Consider the following 27,970-nt stretch of genomic DNA (forward strand, 5'->3'; position numbering starts at 1 on the left):
AAATTAAGATTCTGACGCGGGCGGATGCCATACCGATGTTTATTGCGAGGCTGTTGAGACAACGTACGTTCCTAATACAAGACCAATACATACGCAAATAAAAATATCCGTCATTATTACTGAACAAATTAGAAAGTATATTCTTTCCGCTAATGTTTCGCGTACATATTGGTATTTATACTTGTTTTTCTAAGCGGAGAAAGTTGTCCACTTCGTTGTTTATTTAAAAACAATAAATACCATAACTGTGTAAAATAAAAGTCGAAGGAGGAAGTAGACGATGAAAACGAAGCTTTTCGATAAAACGTAAAATTTTTAATTGCTACGTACATCGTTCCTTTATTTCTTTTTCATCTACGTATATATACGTACAGTGTCAGGTATGTATGTATTGCTTAACCCTCGGACTACGGACTGCACGACACTCTTACGCACAGCGGATGACGGGTTAAAAGTGACTCATACTAAAATTACTTCCGTCTGTATTTTGGAAGGAACATTTTATGTAATATGTTTACATTACATTTCTAAAATCTATTTCTTTTTTTCGAAATTACTTTTTTCAAGATCTGCTTTCGCCTTGAAATAATTTTTATCGGAAATACATAATGATTATAAACGAAAAAATATATATTTACGAAGTATGATACACGGGTGTATTTCTTCCGATCTTTATTATATATATAAAGGAAGAGAGAGAGAAAGAGATTTTCAATATATTTGTAACACCTCGAACGTTTTCGGGACTATAGTTATTCTTGTCCTTCGTAGTATTCTGGCTGTGCATTCAATAGAATTTACGCGTGTAGGAAGTATTAGACTTCGATTTTCGAATTCTGAGATCACTGATTTGGGGACTGTGGAATTTTCACTGACAAATCGTACGGTCTGAAACTCGTGTTTCCTGGTCGACGTTACGGTATAAACTGCCAACGGAATGTATTCTTCGATGCAGAAACATAGTTCGATCCCTCTATCGTCAAAAGTGTGGGGGAATGGAGTGTATTGTGGATCGACTACAATGGAATACAATTTTTTTTCGCATAACTATATTAATTTTACTTAACGTGTTATACATTTCTCGATTAAAAAAAATGTCCTCTCTATTTTAGTGTAAACAAATTTCTCGAATTGGAAAATTTAAACATTAAAAAAAAAACATGTTAACCTTTCCGAAAGTAAAGTAACATCAATATAAAAATATTGTATAAAAAAAAATCCCATTTTTTTTTAAACACTCCGATGTCACATTTAGATTTTTGTGTATTTTTTAATTTTTCAAGAGAGTAACCAATATCCTACTTTCGTAAAATTCTTTCTATTCAATTTTGAACTGCTAAAGCGCAGTGTGAAAATAATTACGTAATGCAATGGGTAAAGTGGTGGTACACAGTATTCCTAGATTTAGCATATTATAATCCGATATTAGATTCAAATATACACCGATATTAGTAGTACTTGACGAAACGTATCATTCTTTTGAGAAGTTTATTACATTTATTACAAAATATTTTTGATTTATATCTATTTCTAAACATTTTCACGTTTTTTAAATTTTGAACATAAAATGAATTTTACTTACAATTCGGCCACGTGCCAGTCAACGTGTCACCTTGGGCACGTGTAGCATAGGTTAGCCACCCGTGGCCTAGGCGATAGTCTCATTGATCGATCTCATCCCCATACCTTCACTTCTATTCGTTCCGAACATTGATTACACTTGTTGAGCTACACTATTTTACTTGAAAATGAAATGACAAAATGACATTCAAAACTGAATCGCCCCTCTCTCTGAAAGATTCTTTACTATTTCTGCAAATAAACAAGTTTATTTTATTTATTCAGCTGGTCGGTATTTAAGAACAAATATTGAAATTGCTAATTCCTCAATAATTTCTGGAGAATCTTCGTCTAGATTTTACTATTATTAGCATAAAGAAAATAAACGCTATCTGCATTTTCTTTTCTTCGTATCTTCTAGTTGTTCTACAACATGATTAAATAAAAAGTACAAGTGAATGTAGTCAAAGTAGAGTTAAAAATCGAAGCACTCGACACATGCATTCTGTATTTTGTATCTATTTCAAATAAAAAATTATTCGAACGAGTATATTTTTAGGTTACCCATCGTATCGAATTCATTTTCGAAGCTCAATGATACAGTTTTAATAAATAATAATTTGTTCCTTGGATTACCAACTTATTTTAATTTTTGAATATCGCCGAGCTATTGATAGTATTTTATTATTTCATAGTAGTTTATGTGACTCATAGTACACAGGTGAGATCCATCTAGGTTATATGTGTCGGAATATTTGAGAAACTACTAGATACATATATCAGACGATCAACAGTAGAATACTTCTACACTCTATGCCATGCAGTCGTAGTAACTACATCTAGCGTTTCAGCTACACAAGTAGAGCATGCCGTAAAGAAGGAGCAGCTCGAACCGAACCATAAGCCGCTCAAAGGGGATAAATTAATTAACTCAGTAAATTAAATACGAAAATATTTTATCACAGACGGATAAATATTATGATGCTCGTATAGTAAGTACCTGTAATACTATAATAATTATCATAAATATGTCCAGGAATGAATTTAATTTTCAAATATGTATTTTTAAAATGCTGCAGATTTATTCATATAAGGATTTATATAAATATATAAATAATTTTGTAAATAAACCTTTCTACATTCAGGCAAAAGGATGCATGATTTCATGATGTGGAATGAGAAATTCCCAAGTAATAGATAGATTATTAGTTAACATTGTATACTGAGGTATTTTAAAAGCTTACTTGTAGCAATGTGCCAAATAATTAGAATTCTACATTGTCCTTTTTACCAGGGCAACGATCCTAAACATAAATCTTATTTAGTCCGAAAATACATAGGTATCATTATAATGCTATGTATGTGCTTGAAACGCCCCGCAATTACAAAATATAAATCATATTTAAGTTTTCTATCACTGTATATTTTCACGAGTGCTCATTGCGTTAACTCGAATGTTTACTACGAGAGAAAAAGGTTAGAAGATCTACAAGGACAAAGAATTGTTCATTTAATTCATTGTATTGAAATTCCATGATGAACCTATTATTACGTCAAAGTCGGTCATGTGAATGCGGACGAACGACGTTGAAGACAAGGAACAGGCAACGTAACCTTAAACGATAGACAGCGAAGTAAGAGTAGGAGAGACCGAATCTAAGATTATTTCGGAATTGGCCAGAGATAAACCGGGCCAACGTCGACCGAACGAAGCAAACCGAAGTGAACGAAGCCTTGAGGCTTGAGTCATCTCTCTCGGCTTGAATTTGGCTCGCTTGCAATATTACGCACAATAACGTAATAATGAACATGCTTTTACATCCCCCGGCATTTTTTGACGAAATATTTCATATTTTTCTGTCCGCCAGTGGATCTGTATCAATGACAACATTTTTCTTTATTCACTAAAACACTGAATAACAGATCAAATCACATTTACAATGTCTTGAATAGAATTCTAAACACACGTTTTATCTTGTTTTGGTACTGTACAACAGTTTATATAGCACACCCTTGGGCTCTGTGAAATTAAGTTGAATAATTTAATCACTTTTGAATGAAAAATATTGAAGTTAATCGTTTACATATTTCGATATTTTTATGAATTCCTCGTTCTGGGAAAATATCGGCTTTTATTTAGGCTTGCCAAAACAGTATCCTGTATGCAGATTGCTTGCTCATTGATTCACGAACCCGTGTATTTACCTTCCAACTTCTCCAATGTACATGTTATTTCACTTGAAGATATTTTCGATGAAGACAATCGAGGACGTGGAACCTTATAAACGGTGATTATCTATTTTAGTTATTGTTGTGAAAGTTCTTTTAATTTGACATTTTTTTAGAGACAGTCCGCGTAAAATTAATCGCTTTTTGCACTGGTTTCGAATTTATTTAAAAGCTCGAAGTTTAAAATATTTCCCTATTCTCGTGAAAACAAACGTATAATTATACTGCAAAAATTACCATTCAAGTTGCTGGATATATAAAATACCCTCTTTGTTTAAGCTAATGCGTTTACTATGATTTATGATAAAATGGCGGATCAACTTTGAAAACTAGAACATACGTATAACACATTCAATAGAGCGCGCTGCAATCGATAGACGTTAAATACATCGTTACAAAAAATATACCGGTAATATGGATTCATTTGTCGGTCCGATTTGGGGTTTACACCTATAATTCTGAAATCTTCTCAATAACAATGAACAGCCAAGTTGATGCTTTAAAAGTATAGACTATAAACTAAGAAACTATATACTTATTTATGTAAATAAAAAAATAACTAAAAAGTAGATAAGCAATACCTAGAAAACATATACATATTATATAATTTGTATGATTAGAGAAAAGAAACTCGGCTTTGTTATAAAATCATTCGTTAATGGATAGATCACATCCGCGTCTAAATACAAAATTCATCATCTTGACCGCCAATCAAGGACAATTTATCGTACCTGTGTGGAAGTAACCAATCAACAAAAATAACTGCAACGAATGTGAGGATAAATCAGTATCCATAAAAATGGCTTTGATAAGAGATGAAGCGGTAATCCGATTTACACCACACTGACTGGTTGTACCGTGTACGACTGGAATCGAACCTCGTATCTCAAAATGTGACAGATTTACAATCGAATCAATACTTTTCAAGATTTTGGCTTCTCCTCGATTCATGTATAGTCTTCGCAGGTAACATGTTAAACTATGCATTTAATTAATACGTAATCAATAAATATACAATATAAGAGCCACGTGTTTTTTGCGTGTGACTACAAAGACCGCGTGAAACATAATGGCTGCCAAGATGGCGACCAAAATTCTCCCGCTTTAATCCATGCGCGTTCGACGTGACATCTTCTGTCGACAAAATAAGGCGCATGTAAAGGCGGTTGAGGTATACCTCAAAATGTGAGTGTAAACAACTGCAAGTTCTAAAAGCTTAGATATATTTTTCATATAGTTATGTAACTATAGACTTACTTCATAAGTTAATATTAATTCATTTTTTAATTAGATTAATCGTAAATTGAAAACAAAATCGATTAAAGACAATAGTGCAGCCAACAGTCTCTTTTGTATTTTGCAAACCAAACAAAAAACGAAGCAGCAGTTGATAAACAGTTAAAAATGCATTGTTGTTAGTTAAACAAATGGGAAAGATAATTAACTAAACAAAGAATGTATCAATAAAAAATTGTATATTTAATTTATATCAATAATATTACAGACTTTATTTCTTTTATTATTTTGATTAATTTGAATTGTTTAATTTTTATATTAATTTACACTCATAACTGTAATAATTGAATTATACAGACTCGTTTTACGATATAATAATGGTACTTTAAACATATAGTGACTTTAATGGTCGCCGTCATCGGCTGCCCTCTATTATTGGCGCGAGAAAGTTGCATTTTATCTTAATTTTACTAAAGAGTTTCATAATGTAGAAATTAAATAAAATAGGATAAAAATATAAAAGTATAATAATATAGTTAATCATATGACAAGACTAAAATTTGTGACCAATTCAAGTGAAACCAAGGTAGGTTAGATTGGTTTGCGGTCAAGGTTTTAGACTACAATCCAATCAAAGTCAAGAACATTTGTGCCCTTCTAATATCAGACTACAAGCTTATTAGTTACGAGAAAAACAATCGATGGTTTACGTTTTGACCTCAAAGTGATTTGTAGTGGTGAGTATGGTGGTACGACACTATCCAATGTCGGTAATGTAGCTTATCAAGAGGCAACTGAATCGCATCCATGAGTCTCGTTGAGTAAATAATATAATAAAATAACGATATAAACATACACTAAAGTAATAACTTATAAGAAAACTGTAATAAATTTAATTTTTCTTACTTTCATGGAAACGAAATCTTTTACAATATTATCAAAGTTAATAATATTTCCAATTTTATTGTCAAACCAAAAGACCTCTTTCACAAGAGGTTAATGCAACCAACATTCTTCAAAATATTTGCTATGTAATTTCAATACTTGAATGTTTATGGGCTTATGTTCCATTTTAAAATAGTACTTAGAATTGCAAGAGACTCGAATTTTCCTGTATTAGGTAATTTAAAACTTTCAATTTCGCTCACAAGTTCTTGTTCAAAATTTGCTATTGTAAATAGGATTCATACAGTAGAGATGCTAATCAGATGCACACATATTTAACAAATTTGCGAAATCTATTTTCTCAAAGACAAAGGTTCGTAACAAAAACATTACCTTATATTTTCTATTTATTTTCGCGTTTAGAATTACCTCCTTCTCGGTTATACAATTCATTTCGGAACATTTCGTATAATATATATATATAAATGCGTCTCATAAAAATATCCAATCACTGCGTTTCTATATATTTTAATCACTACTGATAAAATATATTTAATAAATAGTTAAACGTTTTATAGGTTTATGTAAAGTCGTCGAAAAGTTGGTCGGAAGAATGTGCAATCATAGTCTTGTGGTCGAGTAAGGAACTTCTCTTAGTGCTAAATGGAAAACAATTTGGCTGCGAGACAAGAGGAACACTGGTGTTGCATTACGTCTCGTCGAAAGGGAATGAGCGCCAGCCAGTTCCGACCCACTTGTTTCAATACCTCACAGCCAATGCTCTGTGAAATACTATTTCGAAATATTTTTTATAAATAAAAGAATGTCTACCCCATGCGGAAGAAGGAACTAATATACTATTAAACTTCCTTAAATTAGGTGTTCCACCTTTGACAAAATATTTTTTGCTAATTATGGTAAAAGTTTATTTTTACATTAATGTTGCAGTATTTTTTAAATACTTTATTACTTGGTTTATTATACTCATCTCAGAACTTGTCTTTAACGTATTCAAAAAAGAAACTAGAAAATTTCGTAATAAATTACATACACACTTATCATATATATTGTTTCACTTACATGGATTGAGTTTATTAAAAAATTTGAAACTAGAACAAATATTCGCTGTCCTTCACTAATTGTAATAGGGATCTTCAAGGTTTAAAAATTGATAATATCCTTACAAATATTCTTACTCTTCAATTAATTGTAACAATTAAATTATAATCGTTAAATTCTTATCGAAGCACACTGATGGGAAATCAGACATCTTTTTACATTCTTTTTATACATCCTACCTTTTTAAGACTAACAAGTTGTTAAATTTCTTTAACAAGTTGTAAACGTACAAAGTTATGTGTATGCGTCCTAGGATTATTTATATATTCATACATAACTAAAACTATCTGACATTATCCTTGCATGCAACGATCTTGAAATGAAAGATCTAAATATGTGTCCTTTTTTTCAGATTAATGTTTTAGATTCGCTAAAACTTGGATATCATTTAAAAAATTTTAAAAATCGTTGATTGTATAAATGTTTGAAAAATAAGGCTAACTTTTACTCAATGAATTATGGCCTTTAAACTCACAATCGGATAAGAATAAAATTCTAGGTGTTTATAATAAGAACATATGTAAGAATATCCAAAAAAATGATTTCAAAACTATTCAATAATCTTCCACACAAAGTTAAGTTTACTTTGTATCACTTTTCTGACTGTATAGAATAAATATATATTTATTTCCAATATACATTCTACTATTTGGAAAATTTTTAACATTTTATTTTATTTTTCGAATAAAAGAAAAACGTGTCATTATTCACTGAATGACAGTCGTACAATTGTAAAGATTAGATTAACTTCGCAACTTATTTAGTTGTTCATTTAAATTTAAATGGGAAAAATGTTTAAAAGCACTTGTACTTTTGCTGCCCTCGATAAAGAAGAGCACAAGTTATACATCATAGGGACAATATCACGGTCTAGTAAACGCTTACAGCGCCAAAGCGAGCGGCGTAAGCATTGTTTCATGTAAGCACGTGACGTCTAAATTGAATGCAACTCTCATCTCATTGGACAAAGTATATGGTCTACTATCTGTTGATTTTCAACAAAAATAAAGTCAGATTGCCCGTGATGTCAACAAATTCAAATTGTATTTAATGAGAATTTAAAACAAACGATGATATTACGTCGAGTAAATATATTTCTCCCTCTGATTTTACAAAGTATACAAATTTGTAAAAGTTTGGATGCTCACATTTCATTAACAGTAGAAGGAGAAGGATTTCATAGGTTAGTTAGAATAAAATCTAGTAGAAAGAATCTCTCTTATCTGAGTCAGTTGTGAATATTATGTAACTAATTTTTATCATTAACTAAAGAAATTGATGAATAATTATTGAAATGAAAGTATGATAAATTGAATCAATACAATTATGAACTACTAACTATAAACGTCAATTAGTTGTTAATTAATGTCAGTCTTTTTATCAAAATGTATTTAAATTTATAGTCTTACATTAATTTTATACCTACAAGTTATAATAATTCTTTATTATATTTAAATTTATTTAAAGAAAGTAGACAGTACCATTTAGTTCTGAACGTGTACAACTTTTTTATTAAATAAGTAAATATTATATATAATTACCTTCATTTTTATTGCACTTGTCATTTAGAATACACGTTGCAACATGTATGTTGTAAACTTTTAGGTTTACAAGTTATTGTCAATTGTTGTAGTTCTGATCTAATAGACAAAACAGCAGTGATTCTTATTCAATTATCATTTAAAAATTTTTAATTTCAGACAGATTAATATTAAATTGATAGTATCACATACATATTCAAACAGAAATATAGTTTTTTAAAGAACTTTATTTTAGGAATAAAATAGTTGAATTGTTTAATGACATAATTTTTGTACTTAAATTAAAAATGTATTTAGATTAATGCACTTTTAAGAAAGAAACTCATTTACAGAAACTTAGTATATCAAATAAATTTTGATAATCATATAGATGGGTGTAACGTTGCCTTGTATTTGGAACTACCACCTTCCTTATATACCAATATTAATGAATTGAATGATTTAAGTAGACTGGGAGTTGTAAGTAACAAATTTATCATCTCTAAATATATTGTTTTAATTAAATTCAGATTTTACATTTCAATTTCTTTTTGTTTAAAAAAGAATTTTTATATCGCTAAATGTTCTCATTTTTTTACTAAAAGAGATATATATTCATTATATTTTAGACTACAGCATGTTCCACAGGGGAAACAAATGTAGAACTATTCATGGAAAACGCAAAGTCTCAAGCTGTAACTATTTGTTCATTATTAGTTGATACGCAATCTACGTTAAAATTTCCTATACATCAACGTTATCAGTATCCTAGTGAAAATAATACATACATGACTATTACTTTGCCAAAGCCAAAGTTACTTCTGGGCTGTAAAGAAAGAATTAAAGAACTAAGAGTTTCTAAAATCGATTTATGTTCTCCTTGTGTAGAAATTGTTCCTAAATGGAGAGAGATTTTATATATTATGGTAAATAGTAAATTTCACTACTTTAAGTACCATTATATAAAAAAACTTTTGTTTTGTTTTATGAATAGGTATATATTACAATTTTTTGTACATTTCCTTTGTAGGATACAGAAGATGTTGTATGGGCAATACCAGTTGGTAACTTGTATATGTCAACTATAGTAACTCATATCACACTATCATTAACAACTCTGTGTACATTGTTTCTCATATATAGAATTTGGAAAGCTGTACCGAGTACACATGAAAAAAACGAATAATACATTACTTCAAACTTACTTTTTGAAAGTATTTTTATAATATGAATATACACTTTGAGAAGATATCACATCAATGCTTCTTATAATAGAATATTCTTGTAAATTAACATAAAATTAATTATACTATACATTTATAATAAATATTAAATATAATACATTCATACCAATACTTATACAACAGTCATATCTTATATTAATTTTCTATAGTTTAACGAGAAAACTAGCTGTAATAATAATAGATCTGTAAACACTCTTCATTCACAACAGTTACAATAAAGAAAAAGTTACTAAACTTTACATTTTTCTTAATGTCATGGTCTTACTACATATTTTTTTCTGTTTCCGTATTTTCAATGACTTCCATTTTTCGTGCATATCCATTTTCTACCGATGATTCTGTTACAGAGTTCAAAACAATATCTTTAGTTTTTTTCACAGGATCGTTCCACTTTTGAATTTTACTTGTGCCGAACAAAATAAATATAAGATTTCCAAAGAAATATATTGCAGCAGAGAGAAAGAATATATTCCTCCATTGTGAAGCATCAGTCTGAAAAATATAGAAATATTATAAATTAGTACAGAGTAATCATTCTTAGTTTTAGAAAATTATTTTTTGAAATACTAACATCTTTATAGTGTGCTAGTTTTAATCAAATTTTACCATTTATTATTTCTAATTGTAATAAATTATACAATATTACACAAGTTTTCTATTACTTAAAATGTACCAGAAAAGTTTTGAATTACTTTGCATGCTATTAATAGAATCAAAGTTTAATATTTCAATATTTTTGTAGTTTTCAAACATTTTTTATGTCAAATAGTATTTAAAATAATTTGAAGCTTGCATGCAATGAAATTGCTCAAAAACATAGCAAAAAAGACATATCTATCTTTTTTTACCTTGTTTATTGTCTCAACAAGAATTTTTATATTCAAACAAAATTAAGAGGAAAGCAAATTAGATATATAAAAATGGAATTGTTTTATCTATTAGACAAATTTGTACGTACCGGATCTTTAATAATAACGCTGGCAGCTAATGGAGCCAAAATGCTCCATATGTTTGCAGCTGTGTTTGTAACACCCATTAAAGTACCAGCGAAGTTTGGACTGAGATCCATGTGATTCACATTGTGACCACAGTAAATAGCAATATTACTAGCAACAGCAATCACTAAAAACGTTACTGCTATGTCTCCTCGTGTTTTATCCACATATCCAAGACAAATTAATGCAACTACTGGAATCCATTGCCCGATCGTGTTACAAACCTTCCTTGATGTTTGAATCGTACAAACATTTCGTTTGATAAGAAGGTCTGAGAAATAACTTATCGGGAAACTGAAAATCCATGCCGTAAGATAGGGTAGTGCAGTCAACATTCCGTTCTAAAAAAAAATTCGTAAACACATCTATGATTAACGATTAAATATGGAAAAACGACTAATAAGTAACTAATTAACCAGAACATGTTTGTTAAATTCCTAATTTAATTATTTCGAAGTGTAAAAAATTCAGTCAACACTGTCTCAATTAGAAAAATAAATTGAATTATTATAAAGTAAATTATTTAGATATATCTGTTTATGCTTATTAAACATTAAAAAACATGCTATTTATTAGCTTCTAAGTATTTGTTTATTGAAGAGTGAAAAATGAAAAAGAGAATAAAACTCTAGGCATATTAAAAAAGATGAAATCGTCGATACAATTAACGAAAAATGTAACAGGATTTTTCAAATATTCAAATTACTGCTTATTTTGGCTTGCAAATATAATAAGTAATCGATATTTATATTATGCAGTATTAATCATGATTAATGTAGAATAAATCAAGGTTTCACTGTATATATATATATATATATATATATATATATATATATATATATATATATATATACATCATATTGTTATTCAAGAAACGTATCACTAATGACCTTGACCACTATCGTCCTGAATTCATATAATTCATTATCAAAGATACGTATTCGAGTAACGTAAAAGTCGCCTTTGACAACCAATACGGAACAAGATTCGGAAAAACGTAATTAACATTCACGGCCCTGAATGTATTGATACACATGGAATACGGTAAACTTGTTTAAAAGTTTACTTACTTTAATTCTTTTTTTCATGTAAAAGGTATAGATTATATAAATATTTAACATTTCTATACTTGTAATAAATTTTATAAAAGAAAAGAAAATTTTTGCGTGCGAGAAAAAGAGTAGGTGTAAAATGACATAGGAAAAATATACTTTCACAAATTTCAAATTTTTATGGTCAGCGTAATATTAGAAAGAGATATTTAAGTTCAGTCTAAATTTTTCTAGATTAAAAATTTTCTTTAATTTTGAAACGTTCTCCATTTTCGAAAACAGCTAATAAAGTATTACTGCTCGATAGATAGACTCTGTTTCTTGCATATTGATACACATGTATAATTTATTACGTACGTCTTTGATATTATAACCCAAGACGGATCCCATGTACGCCGGCATTTTCGTTAATAGCATCCAGAAACCCCAATTTTGAGCGGATTGCGTAACCAGCAGTGCCCACATTGGAAGGCTAGTTAACATCGCACACCATGGAGTCGATAATTTCTAAAAGATTAAGATTAAAATTTTACAGTAATTAAATGTGGTTTATGCGCGTCAAGTGAAAAAATGATTATTCTTTCAGGTTCGAATTGCACGCTCGGATCGATTATTTTTTATGTTTTTCTTCGCATAATTGTGGTGAATAATAAGAAAAAGACAGTAGTTGCCGACGATAATTCAAATAATCATTATATCCTCGTATTCATGCGTATTATACGTATACGTTTTGACCTTGGTTTCTGTTTTTCTGATATTAATCCATTTAGAAAATATATAAAAATTGTTAACACGTGTAAATAATATTCGTAAATACTTGTTCCAACACTTGTCGTTAATTATTGGTTTTATTTTCACTGGTGTAATCCCGAATTTTTCAATTACTATTGAAAGAAAGTAAAAAAAATATTTTCTAATGTAACATTGTGTATGTGTAAATGTTTATCACGTATTGTACATGAAATACTCAATTTAGGTAATAGAGTGTATCGCGTCGATCACCGTTTATCGAACAATCTTATTTTATAAAAGATGATCAAAATGGTTAACCCATTTTGACACCAAGAGGTGGAATATGTCACGCGCCGTATCTGGTTCACATCATGGCAAAATAGATGAGTTATCTGTCTAGTTATATACATACATCGTCGAATGTAGAACAATCTGCAAATAGTGTCGTGATTTAATGATACGGCTGGATTTTCAACTAACTGGTAATAAGTGTTACGATCGTAGATAGTAGTGTGGAATCTTTAGATTGCCGATACAAATAAGTTTTAGAGACGCCATCGTTCGTACATTATGTCGCATTCGACGATATAAATAACTCAATGGGTTCCGCTTCTTGATACAAATAAGTATTCGCGTCAATTTATTTGTAATATTTTTTTTTTTTGCTACGATCGTTGTCCCGGTTTTTAAGAAACTACCTCGAATAAAACCTTTACCAAATGATATTGATTTGTTTAAAAATTGGGTTCTGCCAGTTTCTATAGAGTTTCAAGGAAGTAGCTGCTTCCGTTCATTCACTCTTCACGATTTTATTAGCTGAATCGCTTTCACAAGGAATTTCATATGCACATAGATGTGTATATTTGTATACGTACCTCCTCTGTTTCTGTTACACCGAGACTAGTTTCAATATATTCTTTTTCGTCCTGAGGTATACTCGAATGTACAGCTGGTGATTCTTTGCCAATGGTAAACAAAAGGATACTAGAAATAATAGTAATAATCCCCCAAAGGTAGAAGCAACTAGGCCATCCTACAGCAGAAGCTGACAGTAGACCCGAGCTCAACAAACAGATCACGTTTCCGATCCAACCTCCAGCGTAAACGAAGGTCGCTGAATTACATGTAACAAATATACAAAATGTCTTTGGTAATTAATAATGCAGAATAATAAAGATTGTTGATACAATTTACGAAACTAATACCAAATTCGACACGAGAACTCCAAATATTTCTGACAATTTATAAATATCTGAAGTTATTAAAAACGATTACAAGATGTCTGTTAAATTACTTATAAAGGATTATACATTGTCAATTACGACTCTTCGTTAAAACTTTATGTCACTTAAATTTCCCTTTAGAAGTTACTAAAAGGATATCGGAAACATAATTGTTTTTTGCTGCTTGAAAAATAATGCAACATATTGATTAGCTAATAATAAGAACTTAAAATGTTATATCACTGAATGGCAAATCTGTTTACATGTATTACATGGTTTTTCAACGTCTCAGCAACGTGTTAGAAAGAATGACATGCGACGAACACGTGGTTACTTATACCAAGCTTTGAAATTATATATAAATACAAGCGTGCATCCATGGCGCTAAAAATATCATTTTTAAACTGGTACCGTGTGTTTTCATTATACCCATCTTATTATGCATTCCATGACGCATTTAACAAGGTAAATCAAATGCACTTATAGTTCATTATTTGTCAGATTTCCATATACTGTTACATAAAAAATGAAGAAACATCTTCTTGAAACATTTATTCGTTAATACACGAATACATGAATGATAATACTATGTCTTATCTACCCACGCGTGTTGTTCATGTGTATGTAACACATATACGATTGTTGGGTGAGTGTACAGTGAAAAAAGTGCAAACAAAGAGACATAATATCCTCTTCATTTGTAACCATAAAAAAAATTTATTGGAATAAGAAAAATATTAATTAGTTATGTATGCATTTTATTCACAAACTTGAAATCTGTTCAGATATTGCCTAACCTTGAGTTTTGTTCATCATTTTGTTTTCAAAACAGACTTTTTCAGATACAAATCTATTAATTTAGTACCAATTAATTATTCAAATGTTTTTATATTATAAATTGAGAATGCTGTCTTAACTTGATATTTATCTAGATTGGAATAACTGGCCATTATTACTTCAAACACAAACTACTACAAACATCTAACAGTTATTGTTCTTATCAGGAGAACAAATTAAAATTACTTAAAAAAAAACTATAAGATAGTATTTACACTTGTCACATGAATAAGATCGTACGTAAGATAGCAAACATCTTTCTAAAGAATCGAATGAGATTAATTATATCTTTTAATTATTCTTGGTTTATCGAAAGAATTACTATACTCGAATATCAAGGTCAAGTAGAACATGTGCTTATATGAACTTATTTTATTGTTTTTAAATGCTATTCATTGCTGAAATTGTCCCTTATATTACAAGATAACCTGTGCACAGGGATTTCGAAACGTGTAATTTTTCTCACTGGACTTCGTATTCGAGAAAATCGATTTTGCAAATTCATTTGCAACTTTAAAGGAAAAGAATCGTTCGGTGCGCTTGTAATTTAGCACTAATTGGATAATGGGTCCGTTGCGTACTCATTATGTTTATTTACGTTGGTGTTTGTAAATATTAACACGTTTTACGAGTATCTTACTATATTTCAACTAATGAGAATCGATTAAAACAGATAATACCACATTCATCGTCAATGTTTATAAACACGAAATACAAGAACAAATAACGAGTGATCAAGAAACACGTTAGCCATATTGAATTAAATTGTACGCATACCAAATAAATATTCGAAATCAATTTTTCTTTCTTTTTATTTATTTCTACACAAAGAATTACTCCCTTACTCGATTCTAAGTAGATATCTAAGTAGATAATTGATCTGTACTGCTAAATACGAAGGCGTACGAAAAAAACTATAGCAAACTGTGTGCATTCTTGGTAGCTAAAAGTTACAGAACTTTTTCAATAAGTTTCATTGAAACTGTTGAAATGGAAGTCACATACACGAAAATTACTCCCTACTCGATTCTAAGTAGATAATTGATCTGTACTGCTAAATACGAAAGCGTACGAAAAAAAACTGTAGCGAACTGTGTGCATTCTTTGTAGCTAAAAGTTACAGAACTTTTTCAATAAGTTTCGTTGAAACAGTTGAAATAGAACTCACGTGCACGTAATAAAAGTTCCGATGAGAGCAGATAAGTAAGAGTTCTCGTGTAACAGGAACAAATATTTTCTGCATCGATATCAAAACAGTTCTCAATCGCTTCGAAAGTTTCTTTCGGTGCTTGGATGTCGCACGAAATAATTTTTAGTAAATATATACTCACCCATTCTTCCTCTTTCCTCCACGGGCACCCACTTAGCAAGCAATGTGTGAAGACTTGGAAGTACCGTGCCTTGACATAGACCGGCGATCACTCTGAGAGCGCAAACAGCTTCCCAGCCACCATAAATCGCAGCAACGGGAATTAATAATGTTGCCAGACTGCAAACGAACAGGGTCATCGAGAAAAGTTTGTGGGCTCCCCATTGCTGTGCTATTATACTTCCAATAATTTGTGTGCACACATAACCCCAGAAGAAGGAGCTCAGAATTGTGTCCTTGATCGAGCTGTTCCACGCAAATATCTACAATGAATAGAACCAACATTTTAGAGAATTGCACAATTTTGTTGATTTGAATAACGTTCCGATACATATACAGAGTGGGTCGCATAAAGTGTTGCAAACACTTAAATATTTTCAAAAATATCGGTGATATCGAAAAGTGTTATTTTTCGATGTTGTAGTTACGAAGTTTATTTTACTATTTATGAAGATGACAAGGAGATTTCAGGATAATTAAATTTTCTTCAAACGGAACTGTACGTTTCTCAATATACACATGTATAATCCATATTTAAACGAATTCAATTCCTATAGTCACTCAAGATTGCAGATAAAAAAGAAGCGATATTATCTTTTCAATTGTATTTATTTCTAACATCTAATTCTTGGGTAATTTCATGTTTTATTGCTATTCATTTACTACCTGCCACGTAAATTACATCTTACAAATGCTAATACATCGATTGCCGCATTATCGTTAGTTTTCATTTCAATTCTCCTCTTTTTTCAATGCACGATAACCCAATCAAAGAAATGTGTCATTATCTACGATCTTGAATAGACATTAAATAACTATAGTATGGTCGTTGAGAATCGTACGAATGTGGATTACATACTTGCATACGTATTAAAAAATATATGGTTCCGTTCGAAGATACCTTTAATACCTTCGTGTACAAAGAAGCAAATTAAGTCAAAATGTGTACCCGATAAAGAATTTCAACTTTATCTAATTAGTAAACTCTTATTTTATATCTTCAAATTATCAGGCTCAAACAACGATGTAGGAACATTCAAATAAAAAATACTGTACATTATTTATTTGAAAAAAGCAATCATTAACCGTATAAGCGTTTATTTAGGAATATATACAGGAATGATTAAATAGTCCTCTGGAAAGAGTGGATACATTGAAATGCATACATGCAATATTATAAACTGGGTGAACATTGACATACACTAGAATTACATTAGCAGATATGACAATGCATATTTTTAACCAGGTCAGATCGAAGCGTTTGAAGTTATTTTTTGTTAAATAATCAACTGCTAAATAGATAACCTAAGTACACTATACACCGTGTTAGTTATCTATATTAGATTGCAGTCATGCTCAGATTCTACGCAAAGACTACTGGGTTGAGGAAGTGTCTATAAAACATTTTCAGACGGTGATCTTGATAAAGCTACAGTAGACATTAGAGATGGAATGTCTCAAGTGCAAGGTGGTAAGAAATATGAATAAATAAGTAGATGTACTTATTCAAAAAAACTTAAAAAATTCAAAAGAACTTTATATGCACAACATGTCTGATTAAAAAGCCCTCTATTAAAATTAATCATTAAAAAAAAGAAATAAATTTAATTGTCAACGTAAACCCAGATTAGTACAATTATAGTTATTAATAATTTTTTCATGACGTGCAGACAAATAGATAATTAATACATATTAAAAAATGGAAAGGATTGGTATTTAATGCTGTTACGGTAAGATATTTTCAAAATAAATATAAACATTTCAATGTACAACATTTTCCCAAGTTACGATACGAGTTCTTGATTAAGTAATAAAGATTGTACATTTGCGGATGTTTTACACATTGTGTATTCATGAAAATCTTCACCACGAACAGTTATAAATCGCTATCGTGTATTTAATTCTTAGGTGAATCATGAGGAAGAAATGTTTGCGTAGAAACATATTTGCGCTTTCGGACAAATGTTTTCCACATTTTTTAATACGAAAATAATTCACGGTGACCATTGATTTTTAACGTTAATTTTGATTATAATCCATTTAGAAGGGACAAGGGAATGGTTAATATTTACTATAACTTTAACCCAATTCGAGGTATTAGAAAGAAATTTAATTGAAAAATACGGAGAAAAAATATATTATTACTTCTGATGTACAAAGTGGTCTTTTAATTGCGAATAAGAGAAGGAAAATTAAAGCCCGTAAATTGGTTTAATTTTTAAAAGTACTCGTTAAAATTTTATCTACTAATTATCATTTTTCGCTTAATAATACAGTAACCTTTTGTAATCTGCAAAAAGGATATGCGACACTTTTTGTGTTGCAATTAACATTATCTGTTACAATCGACAATGTTAAAATTAATAAATACATATAAACGTGCAATAGGATGTACTACCATTCATATGCCGTAAGTGATAATTTCAAGCAAGAATTAACGATTAATTAGATAAAGTGTAGGTAAGAAAGAAATCATACTTTGAAGTCAGGATTCACATTGGAAGTCATCGCTTCCAATGTCACGGATGTAGTGACCCTAATGGCGTAGCAGCACAAGAAGCCTAAGGCCATCAAAATGACCTGCACGTGTCTACATCCGAAGAATGCTGTAAAAGAAATTTTAGCCGGTAATTACAGTCTGGCAGATTTATTTTTAAAATTATAAATGATCATAATAATAATAATAATAAAACAATGGTTTTAATCGTGATTAAGTACAATACAATTAAATACATGGATGACATAAATGTAATGTTTTATAAGTAATGCTATGATTTGTTATATAATCAATAACACATTTGTTCAAATTTGTTAAAATTTAACAAAGATATCGTACCATTTTTAAACATTTTGAAATATAAATAAGAAAGTGTAATACATAAAGTATTTAATATATATGATTTGTAATTTAATTAAACAATAAGATTTTTATTAATTATTGTTATTCAATTGACTTAATTATTTCATCAAATTCGCACTTACTTTGAATGAAGAACATTCTTTAAATAATATTTTTTTCAGACATTTTCTTCCTTTAGAAGGTTGAATTAGGAAAAATAAAACAAATTTCTTGCTAGTAATAGCACTTATTTCTAAGCACTCAATAGTTATTTCCATTCATATCTCTTCCTGCGGAAGTATTTATGCACGCATGCGCCGGAAGAGAGAGAACAAGATTGTAGCATTTTATTTTATTTACGTTTGATTATAGCATTTGTTTACGTTTTGCTAATATAATTGTCTTACCTTTGTTTTAATTACAAATATATTATGCAAAAAAGAAAGAGTTCTCAGTGCTTTTCTTCGACTTTTCAATAAAACTAAATATTTTTTTTAAATGTATAATAAAAAATATTTGACTTCGTTACAAGTGTGACTTTCAGTAGACGTTGTTTAAATCCCAGACAGGTGAGCGCACAATCGCACGATCCAATACACACGTCGATGTGTGTTTATACGTTCATACCGCCGACAGTGCTGCTCCAAATATGCCTTCGTAGACGTTAGTATATTTTTGTACCAGTTTTAATAATTCTCGGCGCACTGAAAACATATTCATCGTGTACCGTATGATTTTAAACATATTAATTTTGCATTCACGTAAAACCTGCTGTTATCAGAATCTGTACTTCGTTCCATAGTAACAAATATATGGAATACTTTCAACTCATAACCCTTAAGAAATAATGAAACTCGTTTAAACTCTAACAGGACACAGACGGTGCAGAAGGAAACTACTCCGACTTCAATAATTAAAAACTTTCTGATGTATTCAAATTTTACGAAGAATTGAACAATGCATAAATTTTGAAGGACAATCAATTCGAAATATAATATTCAGATAAATTTGTAAGTCACAAAAGTATTATATAGGGTACATACTTGTGCAGCACATAGCTTGTCTCGATGTTTTCGGGAAAACAGTGCCGCCGGTTGAGCACATGCGCCGCGTGGTGCGCAAACAAGATGCGCCTTAGACTTATGCATCGTTCGCTATTGCGTAATACAGTACCGCGCATCTGGTTTACGCACCACGCGGCACCTGTTCTCAACTTGCGGCACTGACTTTCGTATAATATTGGAACAAGTTTCGTGCCGTTTGTTTTAATCGAATATAAATAAAAGACTTCTTATTGTGGTTAAAAGTTGGAACGTTTGATATGGCTGCAAAATAAATATGTTTAAAATGTGATTTTAATGCGTGAAGAAATATTAAAACCGGTACAAAAGCGTGTATCCATTCACGGAGATACAACTTGGTACAGAATGCCAGCGGTATACGCGTGTGAAGATACATCAATGTGTATTATTAGTAAGTGAGTAAGTGAGTGAGTGAGCGAGCATGCAGTCACGTGCTCAGTTGTCTGGGATTTAAACAGCTCTCACTGGAAATCGCACCTGGAAAATCTAACGACTTATATCTCGAAAACGGAGCCTCAAATTACATATGTGGTAAGTAACTCTTTTCATTGACATGATACGTAGAATTGATTTTGACAAAATTTCGAGCAGTTTTTTAAACACTTTGTATAGATAATTGTATATCGCTCAATTCGTAATGTATTATTTATGTTCGTTTCAAGTATCATTTTGATCTGTAAAAGGAAAAGGATAGAAGTTTAACTTTTATATTGATAACTCGATTGACGTGCTTGATCAAAGCGTTTTGACACCTTGTTTATCATAAACATTTTACGTACGTATATACATACACCATTCTGACATTAGTTACTGGACAGTCGCTCCAAATTTTTAATTTAAATTATGGACTGCGATACATTATACAAAATATTGATATTTGGTAACCTCTCTCAATATTTTTATCTCACATTTTATTTCCAAATATTTATTGCTTTTTCTTAAAACAAGTCGATTAAAAGAATTTTGTCTGTTATTGTTCGCAAATTATACAGAAATTTAGACGCACTATTCACGAGATTATGTTTCCTCCCTAAGAGAAACGTATTATCGATGGGCTATAATTAAGTATCGATAACTATATATCTACTTATAATGGTAAGTATAATTAATACGCAAACGTTCTATGGAACCTTATCTGACGCAACATGTGTTGGTTAGTTCTGACAGTAATTATGGAAAAATTTTCAATTGCCGTCAGTGTTATTACATCAGTAGAGATGCAATACAACATCGATTCGTTTTTGTTCAGAAATTCCGCTATGTAACTTAGTCTCAAGTTATTTAAGACTTTATTTAAATTTCAATTATTTAGAACACATTAAATTACCACGATAGAGGTAATATCGTACTGTTTGTAATAAGTTAAAGTCTCAACGAATGTTTAATATAAACATACGTGAAATTGCACGCAGTATTGTAACAGTTGCGGGCGCTTCTATTTAATAAAGATAATGTTGAATCGTGTAACTAGTGAAGAATGATGATTATTTTTCCTTCGTAGCACTTTATATTGGTATTTTTGAAAAGATTATTCAAAAACTTGGATCGAAGTTTTGTGTACCGAAACAACAGAAACAATTCGTACAAACTCGTATTCACAGATGTTTATTAACCGAATTTAACAAGGAACGTAAGCTTACGATAAATGTTCAAAATGTTCTTCGTATAATTCAATATAGACATCGTCCAACAACTTATTGGGGTTTATCAAATTTCTTCAAACCTACTTGAATGTTTGGAGATTATCTATTGGTAGAGATACTCGAGGAAACGGAAAAAGTTAATAGTATTTTTTTGGACCCCAATATTCGAGCTAAGCCGAGAGTAAAGAGTCACGTATGACATATTGACATATGTATTCAACGTGCACACAAGGTTACTGACATTTAAACTAGCGAATACTATAAACGTCGACGCGCGCTTTTTAAATGTCTTTGATCGTATTAAAGAAATCTTTATTTTACCAAACAGAAGGATACAAGTTCAACCTACAATGAATTTTAGATAATGTATTTCGTTCTTTTGGCGTAAAAATACTTTTCCTTTTTTAATTCTTTGTTAAAAAATATCTTCAATTTTTTTTCTCGATATAATTTCATATTGTGAGAATCTTAAATTAATCTATATATAATATATTTCAACATCGACAAGTGCTTTTTAATTTATTTTCGGTAGCTAGAAAATAATTACGATTCGTTCGTGTTTTCTATTTCAATTTTATTAAAAATCTTTGTTTAATTTATGAAATCTACTGAAATTTACTAAAGTTTACTGAAATTTACTGAAAATTTACTGAAAAAGCCAAGTTTCTCGAAAGAGACAAGTTAGATAGTCGAGTTGTGTTTCTTCGTTTTAGAAAAGTGTTTGTAATAAATATAATTAAATATTCGAATTCGTACAAAATTTAACAATAGACTGTAAATATTCATTTGGAGTTAAGCATAAACAGGCCCATAATGTGTTCATCATTATTAACACGCAATAATTACCAATTGTATCTCGAAAAAGAAACGTTTCCTGATACGTGTTTATACGAATACTCTTTTTTGTTTTAATACATGAAAAGGACATCCAACGTTTTGCATTTAAATTTTAAGCGTTTAATTAGCCTTTGGTTTCTTGGACCACCATATTGGAAAGCCAAATGTATATTTTCTATAACCGAGAAGAATTATTTTGAAAAAAAAAAAAAACCAATTTTATTCTTATGCATTTTTTCGTACTGTCGACAATATTGTTTGTACATTAAGTCATAATAAGTGAAACACCGCGTGTAATGCTATAAATTAATAAGACTTATCTATAAATCTTGTCTGTCATATTTTCACGGAAGAAAAAGCATTTAATTTAGCGCAGATTACATAAATTTCTGTAACCTGTTATCAAAAATAACAATGTATCGGCTTTAAGAATCTCTATTAAGGAAAAACACATCTATAAATACAGAAATATATCATTTTATTAAAAAAAAAAAAAACCAGTTGACGATCCTAAAGTAATCGATCCCTTCGAAACTAAACACTCGTTTCAATTTTCTTTTATATTCCGATAAACAAGCAAGTTGTTTCGGTAGCGTGTTTCGAATCGATATCTCCGTTGTTGACCAGTACAATTGTTGTTGTTTTCTACCATAAATCGATTCTTATGTTTTTTTTTCGCAATGTTTACTTAATCGACTAATAATAATTATTGTCTACTGAATTCACTGACCGAACATCTACGAATACTAATTAAATTGAATCCTATCGATTTCGATATTCGATCAATTTCAACGTAATCTCTGATCAGAGTCTAATTATTGGACACTCTCAATGGTGTATGTATATTAGTCGCTTCCTTCGGATAAGCAGCTGCATTTTATATTTCTTGCATTGAACGTCGTGGCAATGCAGAGAATGCGGACGAGCAATTCGTTTATTTCACATCTCTAGGACATCGCGAGAAATCTGACATTGAGGAACTGTTCACGTCACGTCTTGGAATTCAAAGCGATTCGTCACGTACGTATGCTATACACGTTGCACCAAAATACATTATGTTGTAGAACGTCGCTTGGAATCGTACAAATCGTGTTCTTAATTGTCCTCGCGATTCGACAAATCCGAAATGAATTTGTAAACATTCACGTTAAATAATTGTATAAATTCACGTTAATCGGCAAGTATCGGCGGTTACGTATCTTAAAGAATTATCTGAACGAAAGTAAGGTATTTTTGCAGATAATATAAAAGAAAGGTAAACACGAGTGGAGAATATTTAAAAACAGGAAATATGGCGTACGTTGCTACCGTAATATCGGTCCTTAGTTATTTTCCTAGTAGAAACTATTGCTTCCTAAGAGACGTCAAACGCGTACGTATTATTTTTATCTAAGAGAAAGTCTACGATCGATAATCGTACGAAAGATATTTTCTAGTAGGGAAATTTTAATAATACATTCGAATCCATTCCTTTTCGTATAAATACCTATCAAATTTGTTTCTTGATATTAAAAAACTGCAAAGATTACCGGTACATTTATAGAATAAAATTGATAATCGTTTAGAATATATATCGATACTGTTTCCAACGGGACATATATTTACAAAATCGAATAACTCTATAGAAATAATTAACCGAACGTGAAAAATGTTTCGGTAAATCTAAAAATTGATTAAAAGAGTGGGATAACCCCAGCACGTGAGAAACACGATTTAAAATGAGGACAAGCGCGACTAATCTTTGCAGAAGCCGTGATAAATAACGGCTTATCTATGATTATTGTCATTACATCGAAATCAGATTGTTTTTCGTATATTAATGTTTAGAAGTGCCAATCACACTGATGAATATGCATGTTTTTATCATAATATTCAGATATAGTATTGCGAAACTAACAAACGTAACTTAAGAATCGGGCACAAAACGTTGAAAATATGGCGGCGAGTTTTCAACGACGCTGTTCGAAACGAACTGAACGAACACTTTACGTGTCAAAATTAATCGAAATTATGTGGAAAAGTTTTAGTTCCCTTCTCCAACGACGACAAATCTATTCACTGTTCGTTATTGTTCGTTTTCTCGTAGTATCCGGTAATGAACTGGCAATCGTTTCTTCGTTTATTACACGCTGCGGTATGATAGCGCACGTAAATTAAAAATCAATTCTAACGATTGAAATTACTGGTAAGAGGTGATCGACGAACAAATATATTGGAACACGGTACCTTTAGGTTTGGTTGTCGGTATCTTCATTTTCTCCGAAATGGAGATGATCGACACTCTCTTCGTGGCGTGCGTCATGTTGATAACAAAATTCGCTTATGCACACAACTTCTTCGGTAGGGTCGAGTTCCGAGGTAAATCGCGAAAAAGACACTACAATCCATCAATCGGTTGATCGTGGTTTTATAGTCCATCGCCGAAAAGGGATTCTCCCACTCTACTTTTTCAACTTACACGCTCAGTGAGCGTATATACACAACGTTCTATTATCACTTTTCTCTCTTATCTGAATGAAAAAAGACAACAAACGTGTGTTGTTATAGGGTACAAGAATTAAATTTATATTATATAGTTATGTAAGAGGCAACATAACGCGCGACAAATTGTTCGATAATTGTATTGATCGTCGTTTAAAAATAGAATAAGAAATAATTTGAAATAGAATTACACCGAACCTTGTCGATCGCGAAGAACCGGGCACGAAACGTACGTATGTAGGTGTCTTCGAATGGATGCCTAGTCGTAGATTATGAGGCAATTTGTAATTACTTTGATCGAGTCACGGATATAAATCAAAACGGTTTTAAGTTTTGCAGTGATTAAAATCTTCGCTCTTCGAGGAAAATCTTACGGCTCGATAACTGATATTTGCACCGATAAGATACAATGTAAAGAATTACGATCGGTAAGTAACTCAAGCTGTAAATGTTATTGCTATTAAATTACCTAAATTACGTAAATCTCGTTTGGTCCATGATGTGGCCCAAAGTCTTCTATTACTCGTAAAAGAAGTTATTCGTTTCAATTGGTCTTTGGATGTTGACTCGGTCCATACCTCGGATCTATTGATCTTTTATTGATAAATAAATTTCTAATGTCATGAAATGACATTACTGCCGGTAATTTAAAAGTGTCATAATCTTAAACGTGTTTTTTCGTGTTTACGACAAACGTACGAAGCTATTGTTTACTTTTGTAACGTTGAGTTTCTGAATTATCAGGTTAAAGCCTGATATCTTGAGAAAATAGCACAATGTGTTCAGTGAACTATAATGATTAATCACAGATCGAAATGGACTTACGTTCTGTACTGTCTTATGTGTATATATATATATATATATATATATATATATATATATATATATATATATATATATATATATATATCTTTGCAATCAATTATTAACTATAAAAATGAACAGCTCACTCGACACATTTATTCTTGTTTCGTTTACTTTATAATTTACCTACTTCGTACTCTTCTTAACGGCCTAATTATTATCAATATGGAATGAAGAAAAAAGGCATACAAATATAATGATAATTCAATGTGATACAAAATTTAGAAAATAATTGCGTCACCGTAATACGATACATAATAAAAATTATTTTTCTAGCAACTGATAAAAATTATGTTCCCACTAATATGTTACTTTTGCCTCAAACAATCGAACTGAACGTACGAATACAAATATTCATTAACGCGTAATAAATTTTAAATATATGTTATCCTACCATTATTCTATGATAATGTTATTCGTGGATGGAACCCAACATGGATTTTTTCTCCTCTTGCCGTGGACAATACTGTTCTACGCAGTAAAGATCTAACGCAACACTGTCGAAATTAAAAAATCTTTCCCCACTCTACTCCCATTAACACGGTACAGCAAAGCTGGGTGGTGCTACGTTATGTATGCGCGCCCCATACAAGTATATTCGGTTCAAACAATTGTATCTGTACTATCGTGAATGCACGGAAATCACCAGGCTTCTGATTGGTAGAACGAAATCAATGACGCGCATTCTACCAATCGGGAGTCAAAACGTGCTTCGTGTCTCACGTGCATCTTCGGTAGTACGGACAGAATCGTTTGAACCGAGTGTACAGTATAGCGTGTATTGCATGGAATAAAAGAGATCAGTTCTGAAAGGAATTGTGAGTCGTGTGGGGCCAGTCGTTTCGGTTGATCTTCATAAGGTGTACGACTAATTATGAGCAAGAGTTATTCGACTCTGTCTAAATTCTCTCTTCGCTCATGATGTCACAGATTTTTCTTAACTCGAGTTTGTTATTTCCTTCTCTCTATAATAGAAGGGCCAATTAAAAAATAAAAAACTGGGTACCGTTCGTTGCTGAATCTTCGTAAAATGAAAAAGATTTTACACATTTCTAAAACTTTCCAAAGTAAATTTCATACAAACGAAACGAATGTACCCATCGTTTATGAAAATATTAAATATTCTATATTATATAGAAATTGATCGAAATCGACGCGCACAATAAGTATTCGTAAACAATGTTATTACAAGAGACACAAAATTCATTTCTTATCAGTTTTAATATTTAACGAAAGTTTCTTTCAATTTTATAATTACCTTTATCCTCGAAACCTTATTTATTTTCATTAGCAATTATACCCTCAATTATTCCCGGTGAAGGTAAAGTATCTTCCTTAAGAGCGTGGCATGGAATAACTGCAAGGAAATCCCCTGAACGACAGGAGGGAAATCCCGTGAATCTTCGTTTACTTCTTACCAGTTAGTACTGGTTGAATTAGTTAGGCAAGCAACTCTTTACTAGATCAGTCTTAAAATTTGTTTCGTTCAAATAATGTATATACACATTTCTAATGTGTATTGTTCTAATTAAAATGTGAATATCACATTTCTAATTAAAATATACTTGCTTTCGCAAAATTTATCAATGGTTAAATTTTTCTTTAAATATATAGATTTGTACATTCTCGGCGGCTTGTAATGCATTATTGCGTACACGCCCTTTTTCAAATTAAAATTTTTTTTTTCCACTGCTGTTGTTCATAAAATACTTTGTACTATGGAGGTTACTTTTTCGTGATTTCTTCTGTTTTGCGAAAAAAGAAATGTACAGGACTTTCGGTGGGTGCATGATCGTCGAACTCATTTTTTTTTAAATCGATATCTATTTTTACCTACATCGTTTGCTCTCATTTTCGAATATCGAGGAAATCGTCCATTACATTCGATTGATTTTCAAGAGCGTACGTTTCTTCGAATATTTCTCGATGTTTTTCGTTCAATGTATACAACAACAGTCCCTTGAACGTTACTGTACGCGGACAAGAAGATTACGACGAGTCCTAATCGTTCATGGACAATATCCTCAAGTACGTATGGAACAGGCATACATGCATCCTTTTCACGCCTGAAGAGATGGCCCCTGTAACTTCAGATGCAATCTTTCCGTGCACGAACTATAGATTACAGTCTATTAACAATGCAAATAATTGCGTTCAAAGTTCTACACCGGCTGCGTAAGTTTAAAATATTTTTCCTGTTTTCTTTCGTAGTCTCTGTAGCTT

At 30.9% G+C, this 27,970-nt stretch overlaps 3 protein-coding genes across 9 annotated transcripts; 2 read left to right on the forward strand and 1 right to left on the reverse strand.

Annotated features, from left to right (window-relative positions):
- The first annotated feature begins 5,702 nt into the window (after positions 1-5,702).
- Positions 5,703-6,877, forward strand: LOC143144675 (uncharacterized). Of its 4 annotated transcripts, XR_012991483.1 has the most exons (3): positions 5,890-6,145; positions 6,218-6,283; positions 6,489-6,877. XR_012991483.1 is itself a non-coding variant. In XM_076307323.1 (2 exons), exons 1-2 carry the CDS (start codon positions 5,833-5,835, stop codon positions 6,696-6,698), a joined length of 219 nt encoding a protein of 72 aa, XP_076163438.1. In that variant the 5' UTR covers positions 5,767-5,832; the 3' UTR covers positions 6,699-6,877. The 4 variants fall into 4 exon arrangements, 1 of the variants encoding a protein (XP_076163438.1); XR_012991485.1 differs by lacking the exons at positions 5,890-6,145; positions 6,218-6,283 and adding an exon at positions 5,703-5,762; XM_076307323.1 differs by lacking the exons at positions 5,890-6,145; positions 6,218-6,283 and adding an exon at positions 5,767-5,841.
- A 1,151-nt stretch (positions 6,878-8,028) lies between these two features.
- Positions 8,029-9,986, forward strand: LOC143144643 (GPI alpha-1,4-mannosyltransferase I, stabilizing subunit). The gene is made up of 4 exons (XM_076307275.1): positions 8,029-8,212; positions 8,903-9,029; positions 9,179-9,475; positions 9,580-9,986. The coding sequence occupies exons 1-4, from the start codon at positions 8,100-8,102 to the stop codon at positions 9,733-9,735; spliced, it is 693 nt and encodes a 230-aa protein (XP_076163390.1). The 5' UTR covers positions 8,029-8,099; the 3' UTR covers positions 9,736-9,986.
- LOC143144580 (putative inorganic phosphate cotransporter) lies at positions 9,242-26,253 on the reverse strand. 4 transcript variants are annotated; one of them, XM_076307153.1, is made up of 9 exons: positions 26,142-26,253; positions 25,353-25,476; positions 24,629-24,912; positions 18,480-18,607; positions 15,964-16,264; positions 13,448-13,686; positions 12,198-12,347; positions 10,752-11,129; positions 9,242-10,285 (listed from the first exon to the last, which is right to left on the reverse strand). In XM_076307153.1, the coding sequence occupies exons 3-9, from the start codon at positions 24,702-24,704 to the stop codon at positions 10,058-10,060; spliced, it is 1,500 nt and encodes a 499-aa protein (XP_076163268.1). In that variant the 5' UTR covers positions 24,705-24,912; positions 25,353-25,476; positions 26,142-26,253; the 3' UTR covers positions 9,242-10,057. The 4 variants fall into 4 exon arrangements, with proteins under 4 accessions (XP_076163268.1, XP_076163283.1, XP_076163292.1 ...); XM_076307168.1 differs by having other exon boundaries at positions 25,353-25,468; positions 26,142-26,216; XM_076307177.1 differs by lacking the exon at positions 25,353-25,476 and having other exon boundaries at positions 26,142-26,250.
- Between the last annotated feature and the right edge of the window lie 1,717 nt (positions 26,254-27,970).

Source organism: Ptiloglossa arizonensis, chromosome 1 (genome assembly GCF_051014685.1).
Source record: "Ptiloglossa arizonensis isolate GNS036 chromosome 1, iyPtiAriz1_principal, whole genome shotgun sequence".
In the NCBI taxonomy this organism is placed as follows: Eukaryota; Metazoa; Arthropoda; class Insecta; order Hymenoptera; family Colletidae; genus Ptiloglossa; species Ptiloglossa arizonensis.